The 16306-nt window shown below is 35.5% G+C and overlaps 1 protein-coding gene across 2 annotated transcripts; it reads left to right on the forward strand.

The window, feature by feature from the left end:
• Positions 1 to 4872: 4872 nt before the first annotated feature.
• On the forward strand, positions 4873 to 15951 carry LOC117413975 (histamine H1 receptor-like). Of its 2 annotated transcripts, none has more exons than XM_059000373.1 (2): positions 4873 to 4983; positions 13237 to 15951. In XM_059000373.1, the coding sequence occupies exon 2, from the start codon at positions 13293 to 13295 to the stop codon at positions 14991 to 14993; it is 1701 nt and encodes a 566-aa protein (XP_058856356.1). In that variant the 5' UTR covers positions 4873 to 4983; positions 13237 to 13292; the 3' UTR covers positions 14994 to 15951. The 2 variants fall into 2 exon arrangements, with proteins under 2 accessions (XP_058856356.1, XP_033879370.3); XM_034023479.3 differs by lacking the exon at positions 4873 to 4983 and adding an exon at positions 7684 to 7845.
• The last annotated feature ends 355 nt before the right edge of the window (positions 15952 to 16306 follow it).

The following is a 16306-nucleotide window of genomic DNA, read 5'->3' on the forward strand; positions in this document are numbered from 1 at the left end:
TATATATATATATATATATATATATATATATATATATATTTCAGAATACAACATATTTTGATGTCCATTTTAACACCAATACATTTGAGCTCTAGATCCCCACAAAGAAGAGAATATCAACTGTAACTAAATATAAACAGATCAGGGTATTGCTGTTTTAATGTCCTCAGATGCCAGAGATTATTGTCTAGAAATATCTTGCATGACTATACTTCAAACAGCAAAGAATAACTACTTTTTTTTCTATATGTAATTGTATGTGAACATAAAAACACTTTTCACAAAAAAAACCAAAAAAACTAAACAAAACCAAAAAAAAAACAGCACTTGATGATTGACCTCTACGGGTAGAGTAAGGTTGCAAACAAATGGAATAAAGGCAATAGTTAGCCTATCATAGCGTTACAACATTAAAGGCAAGTATCTCACCAAACTACCAAGAGTGTGTGATGGTTCCTGAAGTTAGGAATTTAACCTACCACTAGGTGGCTGCAGGCTTTCTTGTCAATAACACAGACCACAATAGCTTTTTTTCAAGCAATTTCCCTTTTTTTTGGTCACGTTTTCTCAACAATAGTTTACCTTGAGGTGTAGTGGTTTTAGAATGGGATGGGTTCATTACTTTGGAAATGCAGCATGTGATTAGTTAGACTGTGCAGTACCATATAGAGCAATACTCTGGTGCTGCAACTTGCTGGCATTCTTTTCGTGAGCCCTATTTCAATATTGTAACGTCACCAGACACAAAGTCTACTAACCAATAAAACCTGATGCGCTACAGAATAACAGTCTGTTTTCATCCTAACCACAACAAAGCAACTGGCTAAAAGTATGCATACAAAGAGGATTTCCAAATTCCTGGTTGTGTTACACTTTGTCTTATCTATTGTTGGTTCAAAATAGTATTTTTTTCTGTTCTGCTGAAGTGGTTTCTTATATAGTGGTGCTTTTCAAAGCAGTTTTGAAAAACAAGTAGACACAGAGTCACAGAGCCTCTCGATGTGGTACCTTTCAGCACTGATTTAAAAACAGAGACACAATACTCAAATGTTTTGAAAACAGCTTTCTTCAAAGAGCAGTGCAGTCATAAAAAAAAGAAAGGTAAATAATAAACTAATAGACCCGTAATAGAGTAATAGACCTGTATTACTCATTTAATTACATAATTGCATTGATACCTGCAGTAAAGACTGCTAATGAGGGTACTGCTTCTGAGATTTCCTTTAACCTCTCTAGCCAGACTCCAAATGGTGAGCAGGGATCCAGGTAAGTGAAGGTACCCATATAGTTTCACTCTGGTCTATCAAATTGTGTTTGGTTTCTGTTCCTAATGAATCTGTTGAAAATACATACAAATGACCAAGGCAAAGGGTCCTGGAATCAGGTCGGTTCTCCAGGTAAAGATCGTTATAGATAGTTCCTTAACTAACAGACAGAACAATTTCTCATATGAAGAAGCACATTAATTCTATCAGGTTTGACCGTTAGTTTTTCATTATGCATCATTCCCAATGATTGTTTATTATGTTCCAGATGTGAGTAACAGGCAAAAATAAATATGACTTTTTACAACCTATCAAACCCACCAGCTGCACACTGGACCCATCCAACCCGTCATTTCTCATTTAAAGCATGTAAAATCGGATCAGGAATGATTCAAATAGAAGAAATTGGACCTCAATTGACCCTGATTCTTGCCTGTCGGAAGAGTTTGGGGTTTCCCAATCTCAATCGACTCTTGCTATGTTAGTTCTTACAGTACATTTTGATATGTGACTTATGTCAGGGTTTCTCAATCCTGGTCCTGGGGACCCACTGTGTCTGCTTGGTTTCTTTCTAACTGAGTTCTCAATTACTTAATTAAACCCTTACTTGAACTGAATGTGACACCAAACTTGTTTCAGAACATTAGCTAATACTTGTAGGCTAACATATAAAAAGTATTTTTAAAACGAGATTTAAAACCACCTAAACCAATTGGTTTCCAGAGCACTACTGACTTAAATCGCACTTCACCCACCATGGAATCATTACAGCACTTTTATTGTCACAAGCTGTACAGCACAAGAGGTGCCCTGGGGTTCTGTTAGCTCCTGAGGTCTTCTCTAAATACGCTTAATGTTCTAGCTATAGATATTATATGAAAGGGCTGCTTCCCCTCCGAGTCTGGCTACACATGAAGAAGTCATTGGGCTCTGCTACAGGCTGACTTTGCTATGCTGTCAGTGTATCCTTCATGGTGTTTGTTTATGCAAACTGTACTGGGTCAGTCCAGGAAACAGGATATGTATCCAAATGAAAGTTAATGGTAGTGAGTTAACAAACTGTAAATTCCCCAAAGAGGCGATGAGGCCAATATCCAACCTGAGTGTCTGGTTTAATCTAATAAATGTGTTCTGAAGTATTCTGGCTTCAAGTGTGTTTGTGTCAAGTGTTTATTTCATGGCTAGAATCCAAAACTTCTGTGAAGCCAAGTGATTTGAACAGGGAGCTGTTTAACAGTTCACAAAATCATACCTGTGCAGTAAATAGTGTACACATCATGTGATACGCAAACACTCAACAACAGTGACAAATCACATGGATTTAAACCTGCATAAAATACAGGTTTCTTTTTATTGTAATAAGAAATAGTTTAGCAATAATAATCATTCTGCATCTGTAAAATATTATAGCGCAGAATTACCAGACACGACGAACAATTTCAAATCACAGTAATCAAGTTTTATTAGTAACATACAAGTACAATTATACAGAGAAATTCACTACTACTAGAGTATATATGAACTAGCCCTAATACAGAGTAACTGATAATGTTAATGCTTAGCTATTAGTCAACCCTCTCCTGCCTTTTCCAACTGTGAGTGAGTTTAACATTGTGACAATACATAAAGTTCCCTGTTCTCTGTGTAATTAACAGCAGACTTGTTTGCTGTCCTTAGACTCAAAGTTGTTCAGGGAGTCTGTTGTTCTCACGTAATCAAAATTTGCATCGATAATTTCCCTGCCATGTGCAGATTAATAATATACCAATTAAATCAGATTTTTAAGTTTCAGCACATGCTAAAAAGATATTGTGCACAAGGAGGATTGCAAATGCTGCTGGATAAGCTCTATTTTCTGTTTATTGTTGAAAAGCTCTAAAGTTATCTACCCTCCTAATGCAGAAAGTACTGGCACTGGCGTGTGGAGTCACATGATCAGGACCTTGCTGATTCAAATCCTGGTCTTGCCATGCTATTGCTCTTGGCTGGGGGCCCACAAGGGCACAGCATTGGTCTTTGCACTCTCCTGGGTTGGGGAGGAAAAAAGGGTTGGCAGAGTTCAGCTCGTCATGCTTCAGAGAATATGATTGGAAGTCGTCTGGAAATGTTACCTCCTGATTGGTTGACGTCATGCTGCTCGGACTGCAATTTTGGTATTTAATAAATACCTGTTGTTGCAAAGCTACTGGGTTTCCAAACAGCACATAAAGCTCAGGGAATATAAGTTCAGTGATCTTATAAAGTCAGTTGGAATTATTTATCAGTTATTCTTAGTTATTTTCCAAGCTGTTGCATTTAAATGTTACTTTACTTTTCAAATGGATATTCATAGTTCTGTAGCAATACACTCCTTTTAACTAATAGCATGATAGATTTGATAGTGCTACAATTAGCAAAGCTAATTAATACTCAACACTATCACAGACCCAATTACAAAACAGCAAACAGTTGAGCAATTTATTGATTTAAAAATATTGAATTATTAACGACATTTTTACTTCAGCGTTTTCATTTGACACCAGTTAACCGTTGGAATAATGCCCACTTTGATTTATTGTATTTGTACTCCAGCCCCAAACCTATTTTGTTGAAATAGAGAACATTTCATTTGTGTTCAATCTGAAATGCAATATGCTGGACTTCTGGGTAGTGCTCCTCTGAGCCGTGTTCATGTGACATCACTGATTCTCCATACTGCAAACCTGTCTGTTTGGATGTCAGTGTAATCTACAAAATTCAGATCCTTGCTACGGTAGACCTTTGTGATGACGCTTCACTCATTCCATTTCTGTGTGGTTTCTAGGTGATGGGTTTTTTTTTTCTGAAGCAGCCAGCTGCTACCCTATATTGTTTTTATTTTATTTTTGTGTTTTTTTATGTGCTGTTTCATATCTGAGAATTGGAACCAGCACAAAAGAAAGCTTGATTTGTATTTTCAGCACAATATACTGTCCCTTTTTAGTGTTGGCCAGTCAGAATATTAACTCTATTCCTTCCAATCAAATACAGTTACATTTTAACAAGTAATAATTAAGATGAGATCAAATATTATGCATTCACATTTGTACTGTATATTTACACTATGCAGCATAGAGAAACTGTATTGTGCACTTGAAAGTATTTGAAAACTACCCCTGTGGATGTCATAGTTGCCATTGCCATCTTTCCAGCTGTTTATATTACCACCAATGAGATTTAAACAGCTGGTTAGAACTAACTTTAAGTGCCTTCCTTTTATGAGACAAAAAGAAAAAAGAAGCAGATGAATCTATAAACCTCAAAGCTTTTTTTTTTTTTTTTTAATAATATATCATTTTATTATATTATTACAAGGGTTACCTACTAGGGGGAAACTGTAAATAAAAAAATAAACACCATTAGCCAAAGCAAGAACTATTCCCAACTATGTAACCAAGCAGAGGCTCAGCACACGTGTCTGTGTGTTTGGTGGCTGTCGGCCATCTTGGTGAAGGAATAGCCTGGAATCATTGTTTAAGTGATAGTGGGAATGGGAAAAATATGGCCAGGTGATGATTGTATGATTAATTATCAATCAACCCCTGGCCGCATGGTATAAAAGGACAAAAGAATGTTTGTTTGTGAAAGAAAGAAAGAAAGAAAGAAAGAAAGAAAGAAAGAAAGAAAGAAAGAAAGAAAGAAAGAAAGAAAGAAAGAAAGAAAGAAAGAAAGAAAGAAAGAAAGAAAGAAAGAAAGAAAGGTTTCATTGTGTAGTGTTTGAGGTGTTTTTGTTTAAAACTTTTATTTTATTCCTGTGTATTGTTTTGTGAATAAAAGTCTGGGTCTAATATTTAAAAGTAGCAGACCAGCCTTGACAGGGGGCTACGCCACACAAAGCAGATACTATCTTCAAAGAAATATATATATGAATTGATTTTTTGAACTACATCATATTATGGCACATTCTCTGTAGTGGACAATATGCCTGGAAAATTCCAGCCAATATTAAAATCTGGTTAGTCAAGCTATCAAATGAGCTCCTGGCTAATGGAGATGATTTACTGTAGATCCTTTCGAAATTAAAGTCTAGATTAAAAAAGAAAAATGAATCATGTGGTCACATGATAAGCTCTTTGAGTGAAGTGAGATATCCCATGGTTCACTAAAGCTGAGGCACACAAATTTATATTAAAATGTGACAACCAGACAGACTAAAATGGAAGCACAGATATTTCTGATATTAATTGGGGTATTTTTTTATGTTTTGTGTGTGTGTGCCTCTCTCTCTATATATATATATATATCTGTCTTCAGTCTGCCTTTTTAAAATCCCACTTAAAAAAGCACAATTTAAAAAAAGCATTCACAACAACACTGCTTGTAAGAGATCATAGTGCTCTATTTTAAAGTGCAAAGGCACACTTTCTGATTGAGGAAGCTCTTATAATAGTATTAAAACTAAGTTGCCCTGAAAAGACCAGTACTTATTTTGCTAATGTTTACTGTTGAAAAAACACCTGAACGTTTGCCAGTACATTTTAAAATAGAGCCTCTAAGATGATATTAAATTGAGGCCCAAACATATGGGTTATATGTTTGCTAATTTAATGTGTTATGCGGTGTTTACCTTTGTTTTTTTATTGGTTTAAAGATTTTGTTATATACTGTAGACAATTTAGATAATTTCCCATAACGTAAACGCACATTTCCTGTGTATCTATAGCAGTGTTAGTTTCCTGAGGATGAGTATGTTTTCATGTCAAAAACATTCAGACCTTATTTCACCACAGAGTTTGGTTACTCTCTGCGAAAGGGAACGTTTAAAGTGCCGATACTATAAAACTGTAAGCTTTTCAACACTGACATTACCTAAGGGAAGGGGCTGAAAAATGGTGGGGATGTCAGCATTGTCATTCATGTCTTAACTCCACAAAACATGTATAACCAACCATTTGTTTGATTAGGATCTGATTAAGATTGTGTTATTCTATCATTGCCAACTGGGGAAATATCACACAAGTAATTACGATTATTAAGATGAACAAATTACATAGTATCACTTAATTCAGTACCCTTAACGTAATAATTATTACAATTACTGGGAAACAATAATACAAAATTACCTAATTAATCACTCCTGATAAATATAAAGCATGATTAGTGATTCTCATGATTTTTGTCTGCAAGACTCTGAGGACAAGTATTATTGAACTCTGGATAGGTAGTCTGCATGGCTTGGCTGAGCAGAGGTTTCTGATTTTGTTGTGTGTCTAGTTGAGCAGTATTTTATAATCACTGAAGGCCAGACTGGTCTCAATGTAGCCTTGGGGAACATTAGATCTGACAACAGCTTTTGTTTTGTTTTATTCCTGCACAATAATTGAATAGTTTCTAGTTGTCCATTCTTGATATGAAAGTGGTATGAGGGGTTTTAAAAATGCCCACAGCTGCAGTCAGCACATGCATTGGTCCTAAACTATAAGGCATTAAAGAGCAATGCACATAGAATTAGATACTGGGTTTGTAGAATGGCTTTGCATGTAGCGTTTGTGGGACTGTGTCCAAATGCTGGACATCACAATTAAAAATACACAGCTGTTCAAATTACAAAGAGATTTTTTTTAACAGTCCATGAGATTCTGAAAAAAAACGTAATAATTAATTTTAATAATTTTAAATAATAATTAATTGTGTCACAGCTGCTGTATTTGCAAAGGAGCTATCTCTCTCCTTTATCAGTGGATGTGATATGTATCAGAATTCAAAATCTTAAGTAAAGCCTGCCAAGCAGCTGTTTCTTTTTATCTGTATTATTTGTCTTATCTTGATTTGGCCTTTGTTGCTATGGTACTATGTTGTTTTTTTTTTTTTTCATTTGACTGATGTAGTCAAGTGGTGCATGGGGGCATAACACTCACCATCCACATTTGAATGAACTAGTTAGTGGCTGTGAATCCAGACCAGCAAGTCCATCTGTCAGGCCAGTGAAAGGCAAGATTCAGCAAGGACAGGGGGAGGAATTATTACTCCCAGATCATACCTGCACACTAGAAACGCTCACTATTTATTCCACACTTATAACTGCAGTACAGCACTGAGAAATTTCTAATTTTGGACTCAGCAACTTTTCAGTAGCCTACATATATTGTCAAAATAAATACATAATAAAATGCATATACCTTTGTGGCATTATACATATTTTTAAGCACATGAATAAATACATATACCAGTGTGGAATTCTAACGATGAATTTAATTATTTAAGTACACTTCCTCTTTAAGATTCACAGATTTCCAGCATTGTTTTAGTTCATTATTTAAATATAAAAGTGCAAGTTTAAAAAAAGGGAAAAAAAAAACATATTAATGTTTATGGTGTAAAAATGTTCAAAAGCACATATTTGCGGTTTCTGTACTTCTCAAAAAAGGTGAGGGGAGCAGGATCGAAGCTTACACAATTTGAAAGTGGGTGTGAACATTAGCAATATCGTCTGAAGCTAGCGAGTCCAGTGAGCGACAGACCCGCTTTCATACGATTCTCCTTCTCACTGAGCTTTATCTAAAGGACATCAGGACAGAATTGTATTAGCGCTGCTTGGATACCTATAAAAACGCATTTAAAGGTAGGGGTTCAACAGTCCTAGTTGTTTGAAGGAAGTTTGAGATGCATATTGATAGTCTATGTTTAAAGAGTTTAAAAACGTTTTGCAGCTTTCTATTGTATTGCAAAATATAAAGTCATTGTTTTAGGAGCTGTAAAAGTATACCGTTATGCAACATATACATCAAAGTTTGCTGTGTAATGTAGCTAATATAAAATTCAGTGTCGAATAAAGTAGAAAAAAATAAACAAAGGTACACAAATTATTTGAAAAATAACCTTACAATTGGTTAAGAAAAGGTGAGTTTAATGAAGTGAATTAACTGTTTTATAAAATAACAACTAGGCTACTATAACTATGTTAGTGATATAATCATAAGCAATATATGTTTGATACTATAACCGCGTATAATGCCAATGCTTAATAGTTTGATGCTGCAATGTTGGCAAGTTAACTTTGTTGCCAGTTGTTTTTCGTATGAGATTTAAACGGAAGGGTTTGATCTCTTAGCATCTCCCAGGAATTGATACCTTTTTCTAACTTGCAACCCCATACTGTAGCCCACTGCACGGGTATGAATGTTTAGGTCTATTAGATAAATACTGTTGTTGGTGTGCATTGCAACCTGCATTTCAACAAGTGCCTTTTAAATAGGACACCTTTATGTTCATGTATTAATAGCAAAAATATTTTAATAGAATGTTTGTTTTGTTCTGTAATTTGTAATTTACTTATTCAGGTTCTGGAAAAAAAAACAAAAAAAACGTTTTTGCCAATACTGGAAAAAAACGGAGGATTTGTTTTTTGTAAAGGGCTGAAGACAAATTGCACTGCGTTCTACCTACTTCATCAAATAAATACAGGGTTACAAATAATGCCTATTTCGCCAAATTAAATGTAAATGTTTATTCAAAATGTGTGGGTGGATCCTGGCACAAACACTTATTTCACTTCAGATCTCATTTCCAACTACTTGAGTGTTTTTTTAATGTATCCAAACCCTTTGAAAATGAGCCAAGATGCTTTTTGGTGTTGTTTCTTTTGTTGTTGTGATAACAGACACTTACAATTATAATTGTAAATGCTGTGTTTGTAAATTGTAACTCAATGGTCCAGCTCCCCCAGTAAAAGTCTCACCTGTGTTTCTGTGTCCATCAATTGAGACAGGACATGGAGACCTTTGTCCTTTCTTCTTGAATTATTTCTGTTGTTCAGTCAGACTATAGATATTTGCATTGAAACTGTTTTGATAGAATTTGCAAGTTTACTTACATTACCAGTGTAAAAAAAGACAACTTTGCAAGTAGTTCATAAAAATGTTCTAATGTATCATCATCACTTGAACATCAAACCCATTGTCCTCACCCATGTGCGAATGGACAGGCTAAGGGTGATTACGTTTTGTGGACTGTAGACAATCAGCGTCATCCTTTCCTTCCAATGTCGGTAGCCAACTGTACAATCTATATACAGATTATTATATATAAAAGAGGATACTAATATAGGTAAAATTATTAAATCTAAAAGCCTAAAATGCCATTAAAAAAGTGTTTGAGCAAAAAAAAAAAAAAAGGTTATGCAGCTTTTGGGGGGGCTAAGATTATTCCCCAAAAGCATATTCTGACAAGCACAGCAGTACAAATGTTACAGGTGTGTACCAGGGAGCTGTTGGAAGGGGAAAGCGGATGAGGTATTAAGTACTCCTGTACTGTAGATTCATATTTCCTCTGCACCCATATAGATTCACCTCCTGTGCAGAAATGTATTTAGCTCTGTGTCATTTAACTTGTCTCCCTACATTCATTAACAAGACGAATATTAACATAGTTACACACAAGGCGACACCTAAATAGGCAATAGAAATGTATTCTAAATCATAACTGAACAAGGCATGCCATAAAGATGTTTGCAATGGAACATTAATGACAGCTACTGTAATAATTAGCCCTTTCTTTTTACACAGAAAGGATTTAGGGTATGTTGGGGAGGGGGTGCAGTTTCACATTGGGTGTTCTAGTATCCTATAACACAAGTTTACCGTTACCCCATGTTGACACTACTCACCTTACTTCCTTGTGCTAATCCATTCTCTATCCCTGATCTACAGCAGCATGTTAAATCATTGTGGGAGTTTTTTTTTTCCAGCATTGATGGTAGGCAGTACGTCAGATCACTATCAATACTTCATTCATCTAATTGTGACTATTAATATTGCTGATACATGCGCTTCTGCAGCATATCCCTCTTCATTCCTTTTGAAGAGGGAGATACTTGAATGTTATCTATTTCCTGTAATTCGCTGAGTATTCTTTTAGGAAATATAATCTTCCTCTGCTAATCAGCCTTCCTGGATATCTGAAATGGCAGGATTCATGTATTAGTACTTCTTTATCTTTGGAGTGCTGCTGACAGCTATATCCTGTGAAGACTGCAGTTTTGTACGTGTAATGTGCACTTAACTTCGCTGTAAAGATTCAATGATAACTTAATTAAATATATATATATATAGTTGTGACTCGTGATGCTTTTGAGACTTTGGTTCCTTAGCAACAGCCGTTAATTTCACTCAGTCACACTTTCTTTGCCTTTTAAGTCTAATTCGCTTGCAGAAATTGAAACTCAGCAGTTGGTCATATTTATACTTGAAAATAATTAGTGATGTTGTTTGTCTTTATCAAAGCCGCCCACACTGGTATGATGCTGGGGGTTGGGAAATGTTATTCTTAATACTGTCCCTTTAACTGAAATACTGATTTATTATTGTTGTTTAAGAAAACTGAAACCTTCCGGGTTAAAAGATTTTAAGAATGAGTGACTCAAGATAAATGTTTATAACAAATTGTGTAACATGTAAAGGCCATGTGTAGGAGTAAAGTTCTGTTTGAGTGAATATACAGTATCATCTGCATGTCCTGTACACAGTCCTTAAAAAACATTCTTGTGAATAGGACCTGGCTCCTGTAAATCATAACAGTACATAAACTATGGTATTATCCTAGTGCTTGAATCATATTTTAAGAACAATGCATACAGTAACTTAAAAAAATAACATAAAATAAATGTTTTAATGTGTTGTATTGTTGGTGTTTTTTATGTAACTTGTTTTGGAGAGGTGGTCAAATGATTTTAAGACTATGGTGGTGATATTGTGTTTTTTGTGTAAGCACTAAAACTATCTTTAATAGTATTTGTATATGTTAAACTAAACAGAAAAGTAAACAGATCATTTATGTAATCCTACCTTCAGGAATTTAAGTGGCGGTTTCTAATAAGCTAAACACATATAAATAAACAGATATGGTTACAGTATTTATGCATTATTATTATTTGTTTATTTAGCAGACGCCTTTATCCAAGGTGACTTACAGAGACTAGGGTGTGTGAACTATGCATCAGCTGCAGAGTCACTTACAATTACGTCTCACCCGAAAGACGGAGCACAAGGAGGTTAAGTGACTTGCTCAGGGTCACACAATGAGTCAGTGGCTGAGGTGGGATTTGAACCGGGGACCTCCTGGTTACAAAGCCCTTTTCTTTAACCACTGGACCACACAGCCTCCTGTGCAATGTTTACTTGCATTCTGTGCAATGTAAACATGATCTATATCCTGAATATTATAAGGGTGTGAAGAGAAAAGCTTTAATAACAATGACAATGTGTAAAACACTACCCCTTAAGGCGTCATTTACCATTTTACTGCACAATCAAAAAAAAACCATAGCAAAAGCACTCATCACAACAAACCAGTTAGTCTTCATATTCTAAACAGATACGGTAAACCCAAGTTGTAAAACCAGGACAGTGGATGCAAAATTAAAGTATGTTTAGAACAGAAGGTACCAGTAATCACGTTTCTACGTAGACCATAGTAAATGTGTTGAATAGTTTACCAGGTGATGTTTAACAGCTAAAAGACTGCTTCAAAAAACTGAACAGCAATGAGACAGGTTTGGGTGGTTCTACTAGTATATCTTTTTAAGAAAAGACACACACTGAACTGTAATTCAGCAGGCTCCAAAGATCTTGGGTTCAATAACAATCGATTACAGTAACCTGTTTATATGCAATAACTAGTCAGAGCAATAACGAAAAGAACAGCAAGGATACATGTATGCAAAAGTATGTGCAAATTCATGCAACTTGCATTTGCTAATTTTTCACTTTTTTTAAAAGGTTAATATATGTTAAAGATTGATAACATACAATGGTGCACTGTATTATAAACAATTAAAAAAAAACAATGTACTTGTTAAACAAATCTAATATTTGAGAATGAGTTATGGATGTTGTTTATCCTGATCTTGTATTGAATAAGAAATATGTGCCTGGTGTGAAGCATTAAGTGCCTTGCTGTACACAAAGCAAATGTAAAATAATACATATCTCTTAATACTTCAGTCATGCATTAGCTTTCAATTACAATTATATCCTGATTACGCTAAAAAAAAAAAAAAATGCTATACAAGGAATGCAGATTGCTTGTGTATTTTGATTAAACTGCAGCAGTTGTTAAAACTAGGAGCTTTAATGAATTGATACGTCTATTACATAAGCAATTTAGATTCAATCAATCCAATTAATCAAATCTGCCCGAGTCATGTCTCAAAAGAACTTAAACAAAAAATGGCTTGCCATCAACTGTCCCTGAAAGTATTTCTCAATGCTTTTGTGATTGCTCTTGTATTTTCAGTACCGCTGCTGCCCTTATTCTGGTGAAGCTCAACATTTCATTCAGTTTGAATGCTTTTCTACCTTTGAAAAGACTTGATCTGGGTCACCCTGTAGATTCTTATTCCAAAGATATTACACTCGCGCTTGTGTTTTGTGAGGGGATACAGTACAGTTTGTCCCTTTTTTTATATGAAACGTTAAAAAAAGGGAATACAAAGGGAAGCTTAAGACAGGGCACACAATGGTTCTGCAGCACTTAAACTGCAGTGTCAAAGATCCCACAAGACACGCTATACAGTGTGTGTGTGTGTGCTATGCAAAAGTAACCAACTGTTGCTTTGTTTTGCTGTAAGTTACTGTTTGATCATAATTAGCTTAGCAGGCAAAAGCTATCAACTGATGCTGAAAGCAATACTAAGCAGCGTCAGAGAGAGCATTAGTCGTGTTGCTTGTTTTAATTTACTATATCTTGCCAGCCAGAGTTGGCCACTGTGTTGATTTGACCACTCAGGTATGTAATGAGATATTTGCTTTGCGTAAAGGCTTTTGATTTTTGGAAAATAAATAAGGGCCTGCAACCCCATTTTTTAATGTGGTTCAGAATTTAGCTGGCATTCTGTATCATAGAATGCAATATGTACTCATAAGTATGGCCATTGGTGCAACAAATGCTGCACAGCAAAGTGCTGCAGACATCAAAAAGAAGGGATTTACAGTAACTTTCTTCTTTTATATTATAGGTAACACACATGAAGACCGAGGAGGAAAAGGGACAGTGATATGCTTTAAGCCTCTGATGTCTTTCCATACTTTCAGATTATATAGACTTTCAACAGTGTCAGACATGGAAACTACAACTGTAATTTTACCCAGAGACTATTACCTTAATAGCACTTTGAAAAGGCAGTTGGTTACTGAAGAAAACAGAGCAACAAATTCAACTTTCATTTTTCATGACCATGTGAACCAAGTTCTCTTGGGTTTGGTTCTTGGTACCGTGTCTTTGCTGACTGTGGTAATGAACATCTTAGTCCTGTATGCTGTTAAAAAGGAGAGAACTTTGCACACAGTTGGGAATTTGTATATAGTCAGCCTGTCAGTGGCAGACCTGATTGTCGGTGCATCTGTAATGCCCCTCAACATTGTATATTTGTTGGAGAAAGAATGGATATTTGGACAAGTGGTTTGCCGGTTTTGGTTAGTTATGGACTATGTGGCCAGCACTGCTTCCATCTTTAGCCTTTTCATTTTGTGTGTGGATCGATATCGTTCAGTACGACACCCACTCAAATATCTAAAATATCGAACCAGGGCTAGAGCGAGCGTGATGATTTCAGGTGCCTGGCTACTATCAATGACCTGGGTTATCCCCATACTGGGCTGGCATTCATTTGGTGATGGAGATTCAAAGCCTAAAACAGAAAATACATGTGAAACCGATTTTCAGTTTGTCACCTGGTTCAAAGTTCTCACTGCTGTCCTTAACTTCTACGTCCCCTCTTTGATGATGCTGTGGTTTTATGTACAGATCTACATGGCTGTGAGGAAACATTATCGACAAAGGGGAATCATAAATGAGTCAGTCCAGTCTTCATCTGTCAGGATTGGTTTTGCACAGCATGGACAGAGACACAAGACTGATCTAAATGAACAAAATGAAAATACTATCCATGAATTATCCCACGGGGAGGGTTTATTAGATCAGTATAGCTTAGAGCAGCCTCATGAGGCAAAATATATCACAGAAACCCATGATGAAATGAATCAGAACAAATATCACTACCCACCAAACTTATTCACTGTTCCACATAATCTGGAGCTGCCATCAACTAAAAATTTTACGAGAGATATGGAAGCCCAACATCAGTCTGTTTTAAGAGGTTTAGAGAACGGCACAAAAGAAAGGGAGGGTTCCTCAGATCCAGAGACGTCTTTAAAATTGACATGCTTACCCCCTGGCATTCTGCACAGTCAACCAGATGATGACAAGTTTGAGAAAATGTTTGTTTCAGAAAACGACTGCAACGTAATAGTGCCAAACTCCATTGCAGGCATGTCTGAGATAACTGACATCTCTGACGTGCGGGCATTCACTACTGTCTTAGATGAAAATGCAGCCCTCTCTTATTCAAGTTCTGCTCCCTCACCTTGGCTTCACAATGACAACCCCAGAGTGGATTCAGTCAATAACCTAAAGCAGTCGTGGCAAAAGTTCTGTACTAATTCCAAGCAGTATGTTCAGAATCTTCGCCTAAAGAAAGAAATAAAAGCTGCCAAGCAGCTGGGTTTCATCATGGCAGCCTTCATGATGTGTTGGATCCCATATTTTGTGACATTCATGGTCATGGCTTTTTGTAAGACATGCGTTCATCACAACTTGCACATGTTCACAATCTGGCTGGGTTACATAAACTCTACATTAAACCCTTTAATCTATCCACTGTGCAATGACAATTTTAAAAAGACTTTCAAAAATATCCTTCATATTAAGTCCTGAGAATGTTTTGTTCATTTTTTTGCTGTACCTGTTGTTTTCTCTTTGAACTTTTCACATTCTGTCTAGCGCTACATCTCAAGATACTAAAATAATATACAGTACCCATGTTTAGTATCACTTTAGTCTGTATCAGATCATATGACTTTTCCTAATATAATTTTAACAAGACATGGATTCATTGGTTTTTTTTTTCTCCTTCTGGTTTTCACAGCAATGGCAATGGAGCCACACACAACCATACACTGTAGATGTCTATTATAAACACAACTTCCCAATGTGGAATTAAAATAAAAGAAACACTACACAACATAGTCTCCTCTACAGCACATAGATTTCACTGAATTGTACTGTGGAATTATTAGACTTGAGAACTCTTAAGTCTAAATGTCAGATACAGCATAGTGATCAAGTAAGGAATAATTATCAAGTTCCACATAATAATATTGCTATTTGAACCTTATTAGAAATATACAATTTACACAAATGTAAAACTTACTCTGAATACTAAGTATTCCAAATAGCATAGTCATTTTCTTATAATATATATAGTCCTCTTATTACCATTGAAGTTCATAATACATTATCCATTATTCTCCTATGAGTAATGCATACATACAGGCATTAATGCAAGTGATCACCATAACATTTTTTGCCACATACCTACAGTATAATCCAGCCAAATACAACACAAAGAAAGCAGTAAAAGTCTATGATGTCACATTTCAGCATTTTGAGGTGAAGTGCAAACTATAAATTGTGTAATAAAATGTGACTTCAGCTTGTAATTTTTGGCTTTCAACATAGAGAGTACTATATTTGTCAAAAATGTTAGAAAATATGCTGTACATGCTGTATGTCTTTCATGTATTACTGTGTTATGAAGCACAGCGATGTTTCTTATGCTATTTATTGTTCATTTTAAAATGGCTCTTATTTATTAAAGTGTGTTTACACAAAATGAACCGTTATTTTTTAATCTGGGTTGACTTTATAGGCAGTATTTACAGTCAATATGAGCTAATATAAGATTGGGATTGTCTTTCTAAATGTGTAACAAAGGTAAATACATTGTACTCAGCTCTACACAATAAGAAACATTACAAGGTGTTTGAATCTAGTAAACCTTACCTAATATTTATTCACTTTGTAGAGCTCACATTTTCCAATATGAAAGACACACATATTACGGTATAGGTGTAATTGGTTTCCATATGAATTTGGATAATTTTACTGAACACAGACAATTCTGCATGTTCCTGCATTCCTGCTTCAAGAGATAAAAGGATTTAACGCAGGGCCTAATTGCTACAAAG

The sequence above is a fragment of the Acipenser ruthenus genome, chromosome 25, assembly GCF_902713425.1.
Source record: "Acipenser ruthenus chromosome 25, fAciRut3.2 maternal haplotype, whole genome shotgun sequence".
Taxonomy (NCBI): domain Eukaryota; kingdom Metazoa; phylum Chordata; class Actinopteri; order Acipenseriformes; family Acipenseridae; genus Acipenser; species Acipenser ruthenus.

Bases quoted from the DNA above. Each gene is read 5' to 3' on its own strand.
- LOC117413975 (XM_059000373.1), top strand. From the start codon at position 13,293: ATGTCTTTCCATACTTTCAGATTATATAGACTTTCAACAGTGTCAGAC.